The sequence below is a fragment of the Pygocentrus nattereri genome, chromosome 5 (assembly GCF_015220715.1).
Source record: "Pygocentrus nattereri isolate fPygNat1 chromosome 5, fPygNat1.pri, whole genome shotgun sequence".
NCBI lineage: Eukaryota > Metazoa > Chordata > Actinopteri > Characiformes > Serrasalmidae > Pygocentrus > Pygocentrus nattereri.
Window position 1 is genome coordinate 41915043 of NC_051215.1, and position 21175 is coordinate 41936217.

At 40.2% G+C, this 21175-nt stretch overlaps 2 protein-coding genes across 2 annotated transcripts; one reads left to right on the forward strand and one right to left on the reverse strand.

Annotated features, from left to right (window-relative positions):
• The first annotated feature begins 1575 nt into the window (after nucleotides 1–1575).
• Nucleotides 1576–13251, forward strand: cep68 (centrosomal protein 68). Its single transcript, XM_017696581.2, has 7 exons — nucleotides 1576–1756; nucleotides 3566–3948; nucleotides 4151–5605; nucleotides 8072–8194; nucleotides 8300–8396; nucleotides 11245–11373; nucleotides 12009–13251. The coding sequence occupies exons 2-7, from the start codon at nucleotides 3613–3615 to the stop codon at nucleotides 12020–12022; spliced, it is 2154 nt and encodes a 717-aa protein (XP_017552070.2). The 5' UTR covers nucleotides 1576–1756; nucleotides 3566–3612; the 3' UTR covers nucleotides 12023–13251.
• A 287-nt stretch (nucleotides 13252–13538) lies between these two features.
• rab1ab (RAB1A, member RAS oncogene family b) lies at nucleotides 13539–21143 on the reverse strand. The gene is made up of 6 exons (XM_017696582.2): nucleotides 20955–21143; nucleotides 15877–15949; nucleotides 15536–15631; nucleotides 15114–15209; nucleotides 14875–15006; nucleotides 13539–14716 (listed from the first exon to the last, which is right to left on the reverse strand). Exons 1-6 carry the CDS (start codon nucleotides 20966–20968, stop codon nucleotides 14519–14521), a joined length of 609 nt encoding a protein of 202 aa, XP_017552071.1. The 5' UTR covers nucleotides 20969–21143; the 3' UTR covers nucleotides 13539–14518.
• Between the last annotated feature and the right edge of the window lie 32 nt (nucleotides 21144–21175).

Sequence of the window (21175 nt, forward strand, 5' to 3'; positions counted from 1 at the left end):
GCCTAGGGTGTCCTGGTGCCAAGTGCACTTATGGACATCCTTGTGTTCAAACATGGTGTTCGTGATGGACAAACTGTGGTTTGCACAGAAGTCCAAAAACTGAACACCACTCGAGGTCAGATCAGAGAGGCCATTCCTCCCAATCACACCCCTCCAGGTCACACTGTCATTGCCCACGTGAGCGTTGAAGTCCCCCAGTAGGACAATAGAGTCTCCAGGAGGAGCACTTTCAAGAATCCTTCCCAAGGACTAAGAAGGCTGGGTACTCTGAACTGCTGTTCGGTGCATAAGCACAGACAGCAGTCAGGACCCGTTCCCCAACCCGAAGGCGTCGGGAAGCAGCCGAGTCAAGGGTTAGGGTTAGGCTAACACCTGCCCGCTGCCTCTCACCATGGGCAACCCCAGAAAAGAATAAAGTCCAGCCCCTCTCAAGGAGATTGGACCCGGAGCCCATGTGTGTTGAGGTGAGCCCGACTATACCTAGCCGGTATCTTTCAACCTCGCGCACCAACTCAGGCTCCTTCAACAATGAGTTCATTATAATGGAAAAACAAAAATGGATTAGAAGGTGTCTTCAAACTTATCTCTGAACATATTGATGTAAACTTTGGTTTTGTTTTTTTTCCAACACTGAGTTCATTATAATGGAAAAGCAAAACCAAAGTTTACATCAATATGTTCAGAGATACGTTTGAAGACACCTTCTAATCCAGCATTTATTCAGACATCATATTAACTCCTTACATGGCCAACATTTTATTAAAAACTTATATTACCTAAGAATAGCTCAATCAGTTTGTATTGAAGTCCCTGTAGTTACTGAATAATAAACCTTAGTATGTAATAAGCCTGGGATTGTCCCCAATTTGCAGCAGTTACAGCCTCTACTCTTGTGGGAAGGCTTACACTAGATGTTGTAACATTTCTGTAAAGATTTGATTGCATTCAGCCACAAGAGCATTAGTGAGGTCAGGGACTGATGTTGGATCATTAGTTCTTTAATACCACAATGACTCAACCTAAAGGTTTTGAGTGGAGCTCCATCACTTCAGAGAACACATTACCACTGTTCTGCGTACCAATGCTGGGGTTTTTTTAATCTAGCCGGTGTTCGACATTTGGAATGACCTTTGGCTCATGTGAAGCGTTTTGTTCTATTGTCAGTGCTTTTTTATGGGGATTACACCTGTGTCCTGTGTCAGCAATAGGTCTCATCTAAAATTAGCTGAATTCACCAATTAGAAGGAGTACTTCTGGACATATAGTGTGTGTTTGTTTGTTTTTATTAAATCTGTATAGGTGAACACTTAACCACATTTATGTGAAGTAAAAAAAAGTAGAAAGAAAAAACAAAGTTAAAAAATGCAACAAATTAGCTTTCAAACGAATTTATGATATTTTAGCCTGATGGTTCTTTGATGTTTTCCCACCCGTACTGCAACGAGATCCGCCTCCTGTGTCGGGATTGGTTAGAGGTTCATACTCAGAAGAAGTTCACCCAATGAGAACATAAATTATTAGCCAATCCCAGCGCAGGAGGGCGGGGTTTGTCGGAATACGGGTGCGGGAAAAGCACCGCCTCTTATTGGCTGCGTGCAACAGTCTCTTCCGTTGTTCCCACCCGTCTTTTTCAGAAACCGTTTCGATTCGATCACTTTTACTGAACTACATTTTCATAAATAGCTTATCGGTGTAAATTCTGTGTTTAGTCCGGTGTTTTAACCTCAGTTTTCTCAATGGCACATCTGGAGAAAAGGTACGTTACTTACACTGAGCCACGAAACACAATGGCTGACTAAAACCGTCGAGGAAGAGACTTGGTGATGATCAGATGCTGCGTAAAATCTTTTAAGTGAAAGTGAAGTTGGGTGGGAAGCAGGCAGATTATAATCAAGCCCTGGCCAACCCGGAAATAATAGACATTTCCAGTTTGTACCAGGCTGTTTTTAATGTGCGTTACAATCATTTGTTGTTACCAGTTTATCAATAGTTTTTTCCCCCAGACAGTGCTGACCATTAGTGCTCATATTTCTCATGATCTAGGGTCAGATTACATCCCTTAATGAGTCTGTGTGTGTTGCATGTTGACCAAGCTGTTCTTAACGGTGGACGACATCGACTATTGTATGTAGATGTAGTTTAGTATTTACATAGACACAATGTATAATTTATATAATGACATATGTGATTATCAAACCAGACATCTCACCTATTTGTTGTTGAACCAGATAACAGCTACAAATGTTGTTGGCCAAATACAGCAATTTAGTCAGGATCTGAAAACATCTTTTGTTACAGATCCTTGACGATTGGGATTGCATAATTCAGGATGCTTGGTTGCTGTTCTGGTCATTAGTTTGGTGCCTTCAACCCCTTGTTGCCTTGGTGGCTGTCCACACAAGCCTGTGCAACAGAGTGTAGCATGGTGCATGTCTGTGCACACTACATAGGCCTCTCTAAAGACCCCTCATTTGGATCTTCCTATGATTACTACACATCAGACCGAGCTGTTATAGTCACCAGATCCTCATTTATAGTCCTGCTGTAGTTAGACTGCAAAGCTTTTAGATATCACTTGAACTCAGAACTTGAACGTCCCTTACCGTTCAAGACAACTGGCCTGTTTTTCTCTGTGACAAATGGACAAGTAGCATTTTCATTAGTCATTACATAGTCATTACAAAACTTGACCAACTAACTGACAAAAATTATTTTATGACCTAACTGATATTTCCTTTTTTAGGGCGTAAGATTTCATAAGTTTATGCATTTGCAATTCTGACATTTCTCAAGTTTTCCAGCCGCAATCAGATTTATAACCTTGCTATGTGATTCTTCATGATGGTACTTTTTCTGAAGAGCACAATGATATTACTCATGATTTTGGACTTTTTTGACAGTTGGGCTAGCACTGGGAACAGATGAAGGGCTTTGCTTTGTTGCTATGGCTCTGTGAGTTGAGAGGGCCTCTTTACACACCTCCTCTCAAATAGAGCCTAAGGAGTTTTTATTACAAATAGGCAAATACAGATAATTGACAAAAATATTTTGACATACATCCTCCATATATGTAACCTTACTGATATTTTCTATTTTCAGCACCAGCATAGCATTTCATGAGGTTATACAATAACATTAGTTCCCCTTTGTCTTTGGACAGTGTCAGAAGAAATATAGAGAAGTTCTAGAACGACAGCATTGTCCTTTGTTCTCAGTGAGGCTATGATTGCCCACACCACGTGGCCAGCTCTTTAGGCATGCCATCCTCATTGATTTGCCATGGAAACCAGAAGCACTTGAAATGAGCCAATCAAAAAGGAAAACGGGAACCTCCTAGCAATCGAACTGGGTTCTCTGGTATAGGACTAAGAACGATATTGCTTTTCAATGTCAGGCAAGCCTGAACATGTACATGTAATGGGCTTACTGATCCATAGCAGAGCAGGAGCAACCACATCATTACATTGAACTCAGCTGACGGTGCTCTTTGTTTTGATGAGACTCAAGTAACATCCAGCCATAAGCAGATTTATAACATTGCAATGTGATTTTTATATTCTTACAGTTCAGTTAACACTGAGAACAGATGAAGCACACCAGGACTTTGTTGCTATGGCTATGGGAGTTGACAGGGCCTTTTTAGACACCTCCTCTCAGATGGAGCACCGGAATTATGGGAGGTGGAAGAGCAGAATACCAGGGTTCATTCAGAGTGACCACACGAGATCTCTCACAAAGGAAACTGGTGACGAATCAAGGCCATCACATGGCCTGAACGCTAAGGATTTGGACAGAGAGAGGACTGCTAGCAAGAAGACTGTTACCATGGCACCCACCTCTAGGTATATGACAAGCAGGAGGTTGTATACTGCCAGAAAGCCATTGATCACAGCAGAGCGCCACATTTCAATCTTGAAGAATCCTCTCACACAAGAGTGCTCCGAAATAGTAAGTTACTAATGCCTGAATTAAATTTTTATTATATTATTACAGTGCTCATACATTGGCACATTAGTGCATGACAAATGTGGCATATTCCTTTAAATTGTTAGTGAGCAATACAACAAAGTGTTCTCATCATTGGTTATTTACAAATACAACTAAAATAAGTAATATCTTTCAACTAAAGCTTATTTTGTTCATTTCATAGGCTCACATGAGCAGTGTGGCAAACCATCAGAAAGACATGGAAGCAATGGTGTCTAAGCAGTTAGACACGTATACTACAGAAAACATCAGTATTCCCCAGGTCATTGCCTCTTCTCCTTCAGCATCCAGAGAAGACCTTTATGCTTCTTTGAGTTTATCAGACCTCAGGCTTTCTTCTCATGAGGAGCCTGATTTCAGCTCTGTGCCTTCATCTAGCAAAAATGAAAGACGGAGCTTCTCTAGTCCACCTTTAGATGACCTTAGCCTTACAGTGCCACTAAGCCCCAAGTGGAGTTCCACCCAACGTACTTTCTCTCATTCTTACACTTCCCAAACCCGCCCTTCTCGGAAGACAAAAACAAGAGTATTTGAGCAGGACAAAGATTCTGTTTTTAAGACTGGCTCTTCACGGAGTTACAACCAGGAATACTCATCTAGACTTAAACCCGTGTCCATGTACCAAGCCAATTACTGGGCTTGTGCCATCCCAAGTTCCTTACCACCTTCTCCAGACCGCAGGTCTCCCAGCTGGGATCCTGACAAGGAATATCAGGCCCTCCTGGATTACACATACCCTCTAAGGCCTAATATGGGCAATAACTGGAGTTCCAATGAGAGTAGGTCTCTGTTGCGAACTGATCCACTTCTAGAAGACTCTGGCATTGAGCTGGACCGTTTTTGCAGCTCTTCCAGTCTTTCCTATTTGGATCAGTCCTTGACTGGAATAAGGCATGCTAGAAGTGGCCCAACTTCTGGTCAAAGGTTATCTGGGCTTCAGAGTCTGAATCCACGGGAACTGTCACGTTCCAAGTCTTCGGATGGCAGATTATCTAGTAGCCTTTATTCCTCACTGGACCAGGTGGGTTTATCAGTGGAAAGTCTAGACGGTGAGGGGAAACAGAACTTTCACTGCAGGAAATTTGGTGTCTTTTCGACATCCAGAACTGTACCGTTCATCAGGTCCACATGCATCTTACCCCAGCCTGGGTCGCTTGGTGAGTTGGATGAGGAGTTCCTCCGGTTGCCTGAACAGCTACAGGAGCTTCAAGATCTATCTCACCAGCTGAGGGACATCACAGCTCAGATGGCTCAGCCCATCAACACAAGCTGGGAGTCTCTGGAGAAGGAGAGTGCCTCTGGTGCCTATTCGGCAGCACAAATGGAGCAAAATGCCGCTGAAGTCTCTGCTATGCAGGAAGAAGCCAATGAGATGGATGAGATGCAACACAGGTCTTCAGCTGAAGTTCCTCTGCAAAGAGAGAAGTTCTCAGAGCAACTAAAAGGACTTGGTGCTAGAGTGCAGATAATCAGCAGTGAGGTGGACAAAGGAAGCTTAAGAGAGGTAGAGGCCATAATAGATCAACTGAGTGGAACAACCTTATTTGAGTTTCAGAGGAGGACAGGGACTAACCTGGCTGAGGAAGAAACCAAAGAGTCCGTCCTGCAGCACATACAGGTGAGTGAATTGAAAGTAGCACTGCACAGTTTATTGTTTGTTAACCGCTGTTGGGATAACGGCCTTCGCACAGCTGAAGGAAGCTAAATACAAATTAGCTTCAAATCAATCTGTAAATGTTTTTTTGCATTCTGTGAGCCTCCTGACCAGTCACCAATTAAGGGATTCATATGATCCAGCAAAATTAAATCAGTTTGGTCAAACGTAATGCAGTGCAATCTTTATCCATGTCTGTTGTGTTTTAGCAGTGTTAAAACTTAGACAAAAAGAGTAAAAAACACACTTCCATAATAAGGCCAATTTTTGCTAGCGTCACTATGGGATTTCTTATAATAATACACTGCTCAAAAAAATAAAGGGAACACTTAAACAACACAGTATAACTCCCAAGTAAATCAAACTTCTGTGAAATCATGTCCACTTAGGAAGCAACACTGATTGACAATCAATTTCACATGCTGTTGTGCAAATGGAATAGACAACAGGTGGAAATTATTGGCAGTTAGCAAGACACACTCAATAAAGGAGTGGTTCTGCAGGTGGGGACCACAGACCACGTCTCAGTACCTTTCTGCTTTCTGGCTGATGTTTTGGTCACTTTTGAATGTTGGTGGTGCTTTCACACTCGTGGTAGCATGAGACGGACTCTACAACCCACACAAGTGGCTCAGGTAGTGCAGCTCATCCAGCATGGCACATCATTGTGAGCTGTGGCAAGAAGGTTTGCTGTGTCTGTCACTGTAGTGTCCAGAGGCTGGAGGTGCTACCAGGAGACAGGCCAGTACACCAGGAGACGTGGAGGAGGCTGTAGGAGGGCAACAACCCAGCAGCGGGACCGCTACCTCCGCCTTTTTGCAAGGAGGAAGAGGAGGAGCACTGCCAGAGCCCTGCAAAATGACCTCCAGCAGGCCACAAATGTGCATGTGTCTGCACAAATGGTTAGAAACCGACTCCATAAGGATGGTATGAGGGCCTGACGTCCACAGATGGGGGTTGTGCTCACAGCCCAACACCATGCAGGACGCTTGCCATTTGCCAGAGAACACCAGGATTGGCAAATTCGCCACTGGCACCCTGTGCTCTTCACAGATGAAAGCAGGTTCACACTGAGCACATGTGACAGATGTGACAGAGTCTGGAGACGCCGTGGAGAGCAATCTGCTGCCTGCAACATGCTTCAGCATGACCGGTTTGGCAGTGGGTCAGTAATCGTGTGGGGTGGCATTTCTTTGGAGGGCCGCACAGCCCTCCATGTGCTCGCCAGAGGTAGCCTGACTGCCATTAGGTACCGAGATGAGATCCTCAGACCCCTTGTGAGACCATATGCTGGTGCGGTTGGCCCTGGGTTCCTCCTAATGCAGGACAATGCTAGACCTCATGTGGCTGGAGTGTGTCAGCAGTTCCTGCAAGATGAAGGCATTGAAGCTATGGACTGGCCTGCCCGTTCCCCAGACCTGAATCCGATTGAGCATCCACCAACGCCACGTTGCACCACAGACTGTCCAGGAGTTGGCGGATGCTTTAGTCCAGGTCTGGGAGGAGATCCCTCAGGAGACCATCCGCCACCTCATCAGGAGCATGCCCAGGCATTGTAGGGACATGGAGGCACGTGGAGGCCACACACAATACTGAGCCTCATTTTGACTTGTTTAAGGACATTACATCAAAGTTGGATCAGCCTGTAGTGTGTTTTTCCACTTTAATTTTGTGTGCGACTCCAAATCCAGGCCTCCATTGGTTAATAAATTTGATTTCCATGGATGATTTTTGTGTGATTTTGTTGTCAGCACATTCAACTTTATACAGAACATTTGATGAGAATATTTCATTCATTCAGATCTAGGATTTATTTGAGTGTTCCCTTTATTTTTTTGAGCAGTGTATGATAGCGCAAAGTTAGTGTTGTTGCACATGAATTGTTTTGGCCATTCTAAATTAAAAACAGGCATTTGAAGCTTGTGAAAGACATTCCATAAATGTCCAGCTGATGAAGCCCTCACCAATGGCAGAGCTCATTTGCCTGTACCTTTCCAGATATCACTTAGAAAAATCCTGAATGGACGATTTTCCATATTTTAGGCCATTTGTTTCTAACTAGAACTTAAAAATTAAAATAAGAGTATTAGCTTGTCAGACTGGGGACTTTCCAGTGAAACATGCTGAGATTAGCCTTTACCCTCTTCTGATGCTCTGTATTCAGTTCATGAAGGCCTTGCTAATTAGCCGATGAGCTAAATCAATGTTTAATGAGGTACTACACTGAAGTCTGCAGTGTTTTGGCCCACAAGGACTGGAGGCTGACACATATGGTTTAGAACACAGTAGTTGCAAAATATAGCAATATAATCACAAGATGATATCTTGTTTGTATTGTGCAGCCCTAATTGAAAGATTCTGATCAACTGAATTTAAGTGCTGGCAACATGGAAACTGATGCACTTTCTACTCTTTACCTTTTCCTATTAGGCATTCTGCTCAAACTTAGAAGAATTAATTCAGTGGTTGTACAAGGTGGTAGAGAAGATGGAGGTCCTTTCCCCTCCTTCAGTGGACATTGAGAGTGTTAAAGCTTCTCTGGCTCACTATAAGGTCAGTGATGTGAATAAGATACAGAATATGATATTAAATAGATTTTTAAGACAAGTCACATATGTGTCATTAGCCACTATTAATGACTGCAACTATGTTTTCCAGAGTTTTCAGAAGGAAATTCAAGCCCACCAGCCTCTTACAGCATCTGTCCTCCAGACTGGAGAGCTGTTACTGTGCTGTATGAACTCCGCTTCTCCTTGTGAGTGTCTCTGATCGTTCTCATAATCACATGCATTACGGTTTAACTGCCAAACAACTAAAATCATCTTTATACATTATAGGACCAATTATATGTTCAATTACAGAGGTATTGTGCTGTTTGTGTGTTGTTATGGACAGCTAGTTCTTGCTAAGATAAATATGTCTGTTATTGTGATTTATTAGGCATTTATGATGTTATCATCTCACTACTGTAGAAGCTCAGTGCCCATAAATATTCTGACAGTTTTTTTCAGAGTTTACACCTGCCTCCTTATGTCTGTAACCAGAGTTTAATTTGTCTCATGTCCTCACCTTGGTGGCATTCTCAATATAACTTTCCACACCTGTCACTCATGATCAGCCGTACCATAGAGCATAACCTGTAAGAGATATTCAGCAAAACAAGAAGAGCAACTTTTTCAGAGAGAATGTGGAAATGTGATTAATGTCGTGTGTGGTGTTTCTGATACTTGAAAAGGAACTGAGCACTGTGAGTTAGATAACTTAGATGTTGGTTGCAAAGGGTATTTGGGCTTAATGACTCTTACTTACCCAAGAGCACTGGAATGGCCTATTTTTCCCTTTTGCACATGGATGCAGCACTGCTGTTTCGAACATGCAGTGTAATCCAACACCCACAGTTCTGTCTGACGGAAACAGGAAACTACTAGGACAACAAGACCATGCATGACTTAGAAGGCAGTGTTGTTGTTCTATTTCTGGACATTTTATATCAGTAACTGATAAAAAACTAATTTGTAAATACAAACCAAATTCCAATGAAGTTGGGACGTTGTGTAAAACATAAATAAAAATAGAATACGATGATTTGGAAATCCTATATTCAATTGAATACACTACAAAGACAAGATATTTAATGTTCAAACGGATAAACTTTATTGTTTTTTGCAAATATTCACTCATTTTGAATTTGATGCCTGCAACACGTTCCAAAGAAGTTGGGACAGAGGCATGTTTACCACTGTGTTACATCACCTTTCCTTTTAACAACACTCAATAAGCGTTTGGTAACTGAGGACACTAATTGTTGAAGCTTTGTAGGTGGAATTCTTTCCCATTGTTGCTTGATGTACAACGTCAATTGCTCAACAGTCCGGGGTCTCCGTTGTCATATTTTGCGCTTCATAATGTGCCACACATTTTCAATGGGAGACAGGTCTGGACTGCAGGCAGGCCAGTCTAGTACCTGCACTCTTTTACTATGAAGCCATGCTGTTGTAACACGTGCAGAATGTGGCTTGGCATTGTCTTGCTGAAATAAGCAGGGATATCCCTGAAAAAGACGTTACTTGGATGGCAGCATATGTTGCTCCAAAACCTGCATGTACCTTTCAGCATTAATGGTGCCTTCACAGATGTGCAAGTTACCCCTGCCATGGGCACTAACACACCCCCACACCATCAGAGATGCTGGCTTTTGAACTTTGTGCTGATAACAATCCAGACTGTCCTTTTCCTCTTTGGCCCGGAGGACAAGACGTCCATGATTTCCAAGAGCAATTTGAAATGTGGACTCGTCAGACCACAGGAGACTTTTACACTTTGTGTCAGTCCATCTCAGATGAGCTTGGGCCCAGAGAAGCCAGCGGCGTTTCTGGGTGTTGTTGATATATGGCTTTCGCTTTGCATGGCAGAGTTTTAACTTGCACTTGTAGATGGAGCGACGAGCTGTGTTCACTGACAGTGGTTTTCTGAAGTGCTCCTGAGCCCATGTGGTAATATCCGTTACAGAATGATGTCGGTTTTTAATGCAGTGCCGCCTGAGGGATCGAAGGTCACAGGCATTCAGTGTTGGTTTTCTGCCTTGCTGCTTACTTGCAGAGATTTCTCCAGATTCTGATATTATGACTGTAGATGATGAAATCCCTAAATTCCTTGCAATTGCACATTGATAAACGTTGTTCTTAAACTGCTGGACTATTTGTTCACACAGTTGTTCACAAAGTGGGGAACCTCATCACATCCTTGCTTGTGAACAGCTGAGCCTTTCAGGGATGCTCCCTTTATATCCAGTCATGACACACACCTGTTTCCAATTAACCTGTTCACCTGTGGAATGTTCCAAACAGGTGTTTTTTGAGCATTCCTCAACTTTCCCTGTCTTTTGTTGCCCCCCTGTCCCAACTTCTTTGGAACATGTTGCAGGCATCACAATCAAAATGAGTGAATATTTGCAAAAAACAATAAAGTTTATCTGTTTGAACATTAAATATCTTGTCTTTGTAGTGTATTCAATTGAATATAGGTTGAAAAGGATTTGCAAATCATAGTATTCTGTTTTTATTTATGTTTTACACAACGTCCCAACTTCATTGGAATTAGGGTTGTATGTGTATATAACAATACACATATTTTTAATGTTTGATATGATTTTTGATTCTAAGGTTTGATTTGATGTTACTTGATATTAAAATGTCTTGACCCAAGAAAAAAATTATTATATAACACTAGGAAATTACAAATGTTATTTCAAAACAAAAGATTGCAAAGTTGCATGTCCTTATGCAAAATAGGAAAAACTGACCCATAAACAGTACAAAAATAGATTTGATGCACCCAGATGTCTAGTTTTGATTATGCACTAGTTTTGGTTTCCACAATAGGCAAAAGAGACTAAGGGACGTAACAGTGATAAAGTTTCACGTTTTGATATGCTGTTTTGAACAGTGTTTTTTTGATACTGTAATGATATTGTTATACCCTTAATACATCAAAACTATTTATTATGTCATCAGCATAATAATATAATATATAATAGCATCACCCATAGTCCATGGCATCCTTTGCTTTCATGTTTCTTCTTTACTTGAATTGTTGGAATCCAGATCTGAAGGAGACATTGAAGTTGATAGAGAGGCAGTCATGTGTATTAGAGACTCACTCGGAGCACCTCTTCTCCTCTATCCTCTCCGCCATGGACTGCCTTACTGAACCAATCAGCCAGGACGACACAGGTAAACATTACATGCCAATACTCCATATACTGTTTTAGTTTTAATATCTACCTGATTTTTAAATTGGGAATGCCTGATTACTGGAACCAAGTGTTTTAAATTAGGAGTTTGTAAATAATTAAAAACTGGCCAATGTTACAAACCATTGTAACTGAAGATCATGAAGGTTTTTCCCAGATCTTCAAAAGAGAACTCGCATGTATCTCCATTTTTTAATCATTAACAACAGCAGATGCTCTTTACATTGTGTGAATTGTTTTCATAATGAATGTAACAATATAATCACTTTAGGTTTATTCGGAATAAAATCTTTCAATCTTAACGTATGTTAAAGGAAAGTTTTTGCCTTCTCCTGTGAAGGTACAATTTTGGAGAGATGTGTTTTTTGTTCAGACAGCAACAGTATGTTAAAGTACAACACAGCAAACTAATGTAATGTTTTGAAAGAATACATTGGTTGAACTGCTTGTTGGAATGCTTGTTGTGCTGGTTGTTGGCAATTTGACTGGAAAGGAAAACTCATTATGCAATTATCTATCATCTGTAGGAAAGTGTGGCAGCCACCTTAACTACTGTAACCAGTCCTTTTTCCTTACTGTTTAAAGTCTTTCATTCTTCTCATTCTTTTCCAATAGAAAGGACATCCTGAAGGTCTGGTCTCCAGGTGCGAAGAACAGTATAGTTCAGCATGCCTGTGTCCTCTATGAGACTCTCTGTACCTTAGGAGGCACATGCTACTGCAGGATTGAAATGTGCTTTTCCTGGTCCTGAAGATCTACCACCCTGCGTAGTGTTGCTCCAAACCTAATCTAACTGATCCAGATCATGAAGGCCTTCAGAGGCATCTGTACATTAGACCCAGGTGCAGTAGATCTGACCTCTCCAGGGTGGTAGATTGGACCAGGATTTGGCACTTCTGTGCTACAGTATTTAGTATGTCTTCACTGTTGTATCAAAACTTTGTATCTCCAAAACAATAGCTTTTGTAGGAGGACGAAAAATTTCCTTACATTTAATGTAACGATTTTATTCCAGGTTATTTTAGGCCATTTCTATTGATCCATTTTCATAAACTTACCATACAATACAAAAGGCAGCTGGCATTTTCAAATGGTGTAAAAATTAAAACCAAACAATGGAGTTCAGGGGTTTTGATGCAATAGTGATATGCATATCAGGCAACCAAACAATTGAGAAATATTTGTTTAGATCCAGGTATTGTTTACCATCCAATCTGTATTACAAAAAGTGTTAAGCCTAATTCCCACTGTAAGAGAACATTTTTACCACCATTTGCCATAATAACGTTTGTTATTGTGATGTTTGTGCTTTACAGTTTTAAGCATGTTTACTGTACCTACTGCACTCTTTCATTTTTCACTGTTGGCACCCTTATGTTGTCTGTCACCACATTGTTAGAGCACAAATCTGCAAAAGTATTTAAATGTTTTCACAGTTGAATATGTATTACTGTTATCTTACTAAAAGTCATAGTATTTTTAACACTTCCTGTTGCGGTGGACTGAAGCTCTTCTCGGTCTTGGTACAGTTCACGATCTCAGGTTTTTTACTTCATTAAGTTTTAATAATAGACAGCTCACTGGCCCTCATTTGCATTCCTTCAGCTTTAGTTTCTACCCAAGGAGAAAGACCCAGATAAGCACACAGCATGCCTTTTCTAGACACTGATATCAGAGTCCTGAAAAATGTTATGTATGGCTTTATGCCTAATAGACTTAAAGCATTTATTACACACTTGAGTGTTTTTAATAGCTGTCTGATATTTTTGGAACATGGACTGAAGTCAATTATGGATTGTTTCCATTGTTTAAAATGCAGTTTTCTAACAGTGACACAATAAACTTGTTTAATCAATTATTGTCTTTGTTCCTCTGTCAACAATTACAATGTGTATTTGATTAGAATTTTAAAAGCAGGGGTTAATTCAAAAATGTTCAGATGTAACAGAGAACTTAGTGCAAGGACACCACATGGAGTTTCAGTCCCAGATATCCTCCATAATCACCACAATTGCCTTTTTCACATTAAGGAAATGAATCTAAAATCTGGTTACGCAACAAGCAATGTCATGGTGAGGACCTGCTGAAGTGGAAAATTTATACTAGGCATTAGGCAACATAGATGCAATACCATTAACAAGTGCATTCAAAGCGGAATTCAGTTGCCTTTATTATGAAAAAAGAGAACATAGTGTTTTATATGCAGTTGTGCCACTTGCACGATATTCCACAGGTAATGGCTATTCTGAAATTGATTTTAGATCACCGGAACAATATTTCGTCCATATGAATGCTGAATAAATAATCAAAACACATACATGGTCTCCTACAAGTTCTACCAAGAATTGCAGACATATCTGATATTGTACAGTCTGGTGGTACAATATTTATTTTACTTGTTTGTTAAATGTTACATGTAGCGCAACAAAATTACAATAGTCTGCAGCCACAAATTAAATGCAAAAGATTCAAAAGTAAAACTACTTAATGTATTCAATTCTACAGAACTGGCAATTCAGATCTTACATATATATACATAATGTATATGTACATATATTTCACTAGACTTTTTGACATTGGACAGCCACTGTTGTGCAGTTGGTTGAAACGCAGATTGGCAAACACCTGGAAAGGGGACGAAAACCTACACATGCCGATATAAACAGTAAAATAATCACAGAAAAAGTAAGAAATAAAAAGGACAGAAAAAAGAAGTCATTGAATTTTGACCACAGTAGACCTGCAGTAGGAATGCAGTGAGATAAATACACATATTTCTTAGAAACCTGCACACAGACACACAGTTGTGTGAAAATGAAATCTCTCTTTTTGGGGGTGGGGAGGAGGGTGGTTCAAAGCAGCCCCAGACCATTACCAAAAATCTGACCTTTTATCATTTTTAACTTGTGAAAGGGGAGGGGCCAGGACGGTGGCAGATTCTTCTATGGTTTTTGGTAGTGCGGCTACATACAGTACAATTTAGGCAACTTAAATCGTTTCCTGTCTCTCAATCTCACCCTTGTCTCTCTGTAAGTAAGTGGTCTACCTGTCTTTCTCTGGTTTTACTGGGGCTTGTTCTGTGTGATTCTGGGGGCCAGGGCTTTGGAAAGAAGCGAGAGGTGGCCTCAGCAGCAGCCCCCAGAGGCAGGCTTCACTGGAGTGCTCTGGATCTTCACGTTGGACTTCTCAGTGCCTCCAGCTGTTGCTCCAGGACCCATTCTCTTCTTGATCTCTGCAGCCATAGTCATGAAGGCCTGTTCCACGTTGGTGGCGTTCTTAGCACTAGTTTCCAAGAAGGGGATGCCAAGGGAGTCAGCAAATTCCTGTGGAAAAATAAAGCTTCTGTTAGTTTTTTTTACTAACTAATTACCATTGCAGAATAAGCCTGTGAAAGGCATAAACATTCAACACTCACACATTTTATAGAACGAGTTATTGTTATAAACCACAACAGATTAAACTACATGAAAAGGCACATTACCTTTGCCGTTGTGTAGTCCACCACTTTTTTTGTTGTTAAGTCACACTTGTTTCCCACCAATAACTTGTTAACATTTTCACTGGCATAGCGGTCAATCTCCTGTAGCCACTGTTTAACATTATTGAAGGACTCCTGGGGAAAAATAAGATCAACATCACAAAAACAGCAGAAGTACACATGGAATCAACTTGTCCTCTCAGAAATATGGGAAGGTCTTAGAGGCATGATAGCGGGCTCACCTGGTCTGTAACGTCATAGACAACAATAATGCCGTGTGCTCCTCTGTAGTAGCTTGACGTGATTGTGCGAAACCTCTCCTGTCCTGCTGTGTCCCACTGTAAAGAGGAAATAAAATAGTTAAACATAACTCACTCCTTTGGTAAGGCAAGGGAATAGAAAGAAACATATGCAGACAGTTTATTAAAAAAAACAAAAAACTATACACTACAGAAAAGACTGATTTCACACCATCTTCAACAGTTCATTCTGAACTTCCCAAAGCAGACTTTCATAAATAGACAGCTATTAAGATACTGTTTGTAAAGCCAATGCAGAAAAATGTAGTACCTAAATATCAAATCAGGCATTTAAAGTAACAAAGTCTTTTGAGATTATATGATTCCAGATTTTTAAATGGTGATTCAAACAGAAGAAGACTTACAATTTGAAGTTTGATGGTCTTTCCATCTAACTCTATAGTTCTTATTTTGAAGTCCACACCGATAGTGCTAATGTAGCTTTCTGTGTATGTGTCATCCTGGAAGAAGAAGAAAAAAAAGTAGGACAAGGGCACTCTAAAAGTCTTGCTGACCTCACAACTGGTTCAACCAACAAATAAAGTAAGCACAAAAACTGTAAATAGATTAGGGGAAGTAAGTTATATACTGTAAAGGTACTATAATAAGCAGCAGGGAAACATCTCATCTGTGCTGAACCTCACATGCAGGCATCTATCTTCCATAGTCAGATCAAGGTAGCTCTGCACACAAGTTGAACACTTACTGCAAATCGAAGGAGAAGGCAAGACTTTCCAACACCAGAGTCACCAATCAAGAGCAGCTTGAATAAATAGTCACTGTAAAGGAAAGAGCAATAACAACAACAAAAATCAGACTCTGACCTTGAGATCTTTAAGCTATGCCCCATTCAAGGGACCTCGTTTTTAAGGAAAACAACTGTTGTGCAAGTGTTGTTACAAAATACATTTAGTACTCCATTGTTTATTCTTTGACAAAATGTGATAAAAGGTATTATTAGAGGCTTGTGGTAACACACTATCACAAGTTATGCAGAGGCAGGGTCTACGCTTGATCAAGCTGGGTGGTGTCAAGCCGGCTTGCTAATATACCATCATTAGTGTGAAGGAACATAATTGAGAACACAATAGAAGGTCACAGCGGTCAGTTCTTCCACAGTGAGCGGGCCCTGACAGTCACAACAGAACACAACAGAAACAGCAGGGCCACTTTCTGAGATTAAATACACTGCTTGTATTTTGGGTAATTACAAAAAGGTACACAAATTTGCTTCTCCCATTAATTTAAAAGGTGTATGCTATGTTCTGGTCAAAGTACGTAAGCTGATTGGCCAAATAAATGGGAAACCTTAAAGAAGGACAAAATATGTAAGGAAAAAGTATACTGGATGGTATAGTATTAAACGAATCTAAGTATTTTAGGCTAATAAGTTAGCAATAGCTAGCTACTGATGATTAGCTAAGCTTCTGAAGTGTTTTGATTTTTTTCTTGACCAACTTAGTAACTCAGGCTCAGCCACGGCTTCAGTGTTACACCATCAAAAAGAAATTCAGTTACGGCTTTGTATGGTCCCTTTGTAATGTTGCAAATAAGTTCACAATCATTAACATAACCAACAAAAATTGACAATAAAAAAAAGTGTGTGTCAATCACACACGTTTAATATTTTAATGATCTATAATTCCTCTCAAACGTCCCAGATTTGATCTATAATTCCTCCCCTTAAAAGTCCCAGATTTTTACACTTTCCCAGCTTTAACATTTTGCAGTTCAGGAAGGACCTCAATTAGATGATGAACTGGACTGTGTTTCAAAATATAGAAATGGGACTGTGATTCGTTTGCTCTTGTCTGAGAAAACAGAGCAAATAATGGTACCTGTCTATAGCTCAAAATTATAAGACAGAAGTTAGTAACAAGAGTTTTCCTTTTTTGAACACCAACTGTACACCAATAATTTCCCATATTCATAAAATCTGGGCCAAAATGAAGATACAAAGATACTACAGCTTTCCAATATGTGAAAGGGGTCAGAGTTCAGATTAAAGTTACATAATCATTAATGGGACAGGCACCAGTTCAACATATATACAGGAGACTACAATGGCAGTTTATAAAGCACTCTCTGCTTGTGGAGCTTGAAGTTAGGGAAATTTGAGTAAGCAGATTAAGCATTCCTCCAAGGGGGAATTTTAGCTCGATGTGCTCAAGCCTCTAGTCAGAAGCCACATTGACAGTGTTGTCACCTCAAGGTGAACTAGCATAAAGGCAAAGACAATTGTGGGAGGTATAAGAGAGAATATAATAACGAGATGCTTTGTTTTCTGTCATGTCAAAATATAGTGAAGATTTGTGTTGCTGTTTGTGATAAGGAGGGATTGGCCTGCTTCCAATCTTTGTGGTTTTCATAAGACCACAGAAAGAGGGGAATTTGCATATGCTTCTGTATCATGAAAAGCAGAAGCAGCCTATTCTGTATCTGAATGATTTTAAGACATCAAAATCAATGTACCCATACTACTATTAAGGACAACAAAACAAACTAAAAGGAGGATGACTACACATCATTGTGTTTGAAAGAGACATTACTGTTTGCAGTACATCCAACAATGATTAAAGGAGCCCTAAACCTCAAAATGTTTACTGCTCTCTCGACACGTTCTTACTAATGTTTAATATTGGAAGGTCAACTTTGCTGGCCTATAGATACTGTTTAACTGACAGCCATTACATGCTTGGTTCTATTACAGCAATAAAGACTAGGCCTAAAATAACAAAAACAAAAACAAAAAAAAACCTGTACAATGCATCCAAACCTAACCTTCAGCAAGAGGATAACGCTAGAACACCAGCACCTTACAGTGAAGAAACACTGAGAATAAGATAAGCTAATAAACGGAAACCAACAAACTGCTTAGAAATCTGTGAAGCTGCACCCTGTTTATTTTTATTATTTGACACTGTGAGCTATTTATTTCAGTTTACAGAATGTGGTAAATTAGAGCCTACCAATAATTTGACACACTACAGTTATCTGTTTAAGACTCACAGGAGTTGGTTTCCTTTTTGACTAGATTAAATTATGTCAGGTGATATCAGTCATCTGAATTTTCTGCTCCTTAAAATCAGTACTGGTCATAAATCAGTATGTAGCCCTAGTAAAAATGAGTAAAATGTTGGTATTGGAGGCTTAGGTCTCTAAAGTGTGCAGATATGGCAAACCTATTGCTTGGCCCTTTAGGAAAATACAACAAAGTTTGTCCCTAAAGATCCTCCTGGTCTGGTCGGTTTACTGGTTCAGCAGAGCAGCTTTGTGCTTTCTTGACTTCTCTTGCTGTAATTAATTTAAGTCATACTCTCCTTGTTAGGCTGATGACAGCTGACAAAAACACTGCTGTGTTGGGACATCCTGGTGAAATAACCAGACCAAAATCTGTCTGCATAGCTAAGCTTTCCTAAAATGTTTTCAAACTTTCATAATAGAAAACCAAACTATACTTAACACTGCATCCACATTTCATTCTGTGAGCAATCTAGCTCAGGAAAAGGGCTCTTTCTATCTTGTATTACAGAAAGTCCTGTAACCTCTTTGGTCTTAACTAGTATGCAATATCCTTTGAAGGCTGAATCTGCGCACCTCTCAAGCACAACTTGTAATAAACCAAAAATAATAGCAGTGGCAATATGACAATTATTGTTATTGTGATAACTCACTTCATAATATGTCACATATGCTTTTTTGAGTAGACTGTGAACATCAGCATAAAGCATTATTAATTACAAAGAGAGCATAATTAGCACTGCTTAAATGGAATTACTGCAGCACAGAATGTGAAATGTTGTTTTTGCTAGTATTATTTTTAAATGTGGCACCCATGTTTCTTTTTTGTCTGTTCCAATTCATCATATGAGAAAAAATATATGTCGAGGCATTTTGTATATCGTGAAAAATTCTTTAAGTATTGTGATATATTTTTACTATAGCCCCCAGCTCTAGCAGTGACCTCAACATTAACCCTGAACTATAATTGTGGTGCATCTTTATTTTAATTCAGAAATAATTTATCAGATTTGGCTTTTGCTTTGACTTAACCACTATTGGGTAGCGGTGTTCTGGTCAAGATTCAAAACTGTACAGTCCAACTTTGACACATCTTTGCTCATTTTTTTTATGAAATGTGGAGGGAAGAGAGCAACAAAACCTAGATTATTTGTATTGTATGACCGATTATCGCTGTATGATCATCCGTGTGGTTTAAGTTACATGAGAACACGAATACACAATGTGTAAACTCTACTTTACTTTTTTGGGAGATAACTGGGAGAAATTAATAAATGATAACAGAATAACACTACTGGTGTAGGAAGAGGTAATAAGATGACGAAAAAATAGCCTAATAAATCTAATCAGTTGAATGTAATCACTAAACGCGTTTACTCAACATGTAAAATGTAGGCAACACATGCTGAAGCCAACGGTCTTTCCAGTTGCTCAGCATTTAGTGAGTGTTGTAAGAAACATGTCATACAGCATGTGACTTACACATGACTGTCTTACAGCTGAGGAAAGGAAGGGTGGCTTCCAGTCCTAAACATGCACTTGTCATTCGCCAAATCCGATGGCTCAAGTGTGAAGCATTGCTGTATAAATTCAAACAAAACGCAATCACAATAACGACAATAACAAGCCGGGAACATAAATAAGAGAACATCCTGGGTCGGATCTGCGTTCTGTGGCTAAAGAGAACACGCCCCAGAACGGCTGTTCTACACAGCGAGATTGATTTAGACACTCCGAGCAGGGCCGCTTAAATCTTGAAATACATTATGTACACGTCGTAGCAGAGAATGCAGTTGGGAGTGACAGAGGGGGCTTTCTGAGAAGGCAGAGTACTTGATATAAAACTTGAGTCGCTAAGTAAAGCAGAACTTTGTCTTGCTCAGCTCCTAATCAGCTGAACAAAGTAACTACTTCAAACTAGTCTGCATTTCAGATACAACTCGAAACGTATTACAACTCGGCCACAGAAATATTACTGTAACGTTATACAAACTACTGAGGGCTTTTATTTTAGATTACTTTAATTATCGAGCTACTTAGTTAGCTAGCATGAAAAGTAAGCTAGCCAGCTACTATCTAGCAAGCGATGACTGAACGTTTGATTATTCATGTTTAACGTTAGCTGGGTTAACTAACTGCTTTGGTGTACTGAAAGTGTTTGCAGGTCAAAACCGGCAAGTCACTCAACCGACTCGATTTAAAAACCCACCTAACCTACCGGGCTGGCTGGCTAACCAAACATCTTTGGAATCTAATTCCGGTACAAATTCGCCATCTTTTACAGGCTAACTGCCTTAACAAAGCTGCCTTATCCAACTCAGCCGATTGACTAGATGTCTAGCTAACTACACATAACGCTAGAACAGTTCACCCAACAAATGTGCTTTTTGGACGCAACAGTTCGCTGAGTTAATGTTAGTACGGCTGCAAAGGAAATGTAGCTAGGTAGCTAACGCTACCATAGTTAACATTAGTGGTGTTAGGCGGCTGGTCAGCATAAATAATGAACACAGATGTTAGTGGATTACGAATCATTTAACAATAAATGACAACCAGGTGTTACTGGTACTGAAAACAATAAAACAATGTCCAACCAAGCCTCCTAGCAAGCTAAAGCAGGCTATTTACACGTAGTTGTCGCTGTTGGCTGCTAACTAGTTTAGCTAAAATGGTTTAGCTGTCAAAACTGGTCACTGTGCCACTGCTGGCAGTTCTGCTAGCCGGCTAAGAGCTAACAGGCTATCGAGTGATTAATCCACTTACTATTCAGGATTCATCGTGGATTTGACACCGTGAAAGCAATTCTTCTTCTTAAACAACCCTTCGGTCTGCGTAGATGAAGTGGAAACGATAAACTCTCTCCTCCGACGATATAAAAGTAACTAGCTGGCTAGCTGCTCCCCCCAAAGCAGAGGCTACTCGTTTGAAACTCAAAATGGCTGAATCTTCATCCAGGAAACAGCGGCTCCTCAGCGGGCTGCGTA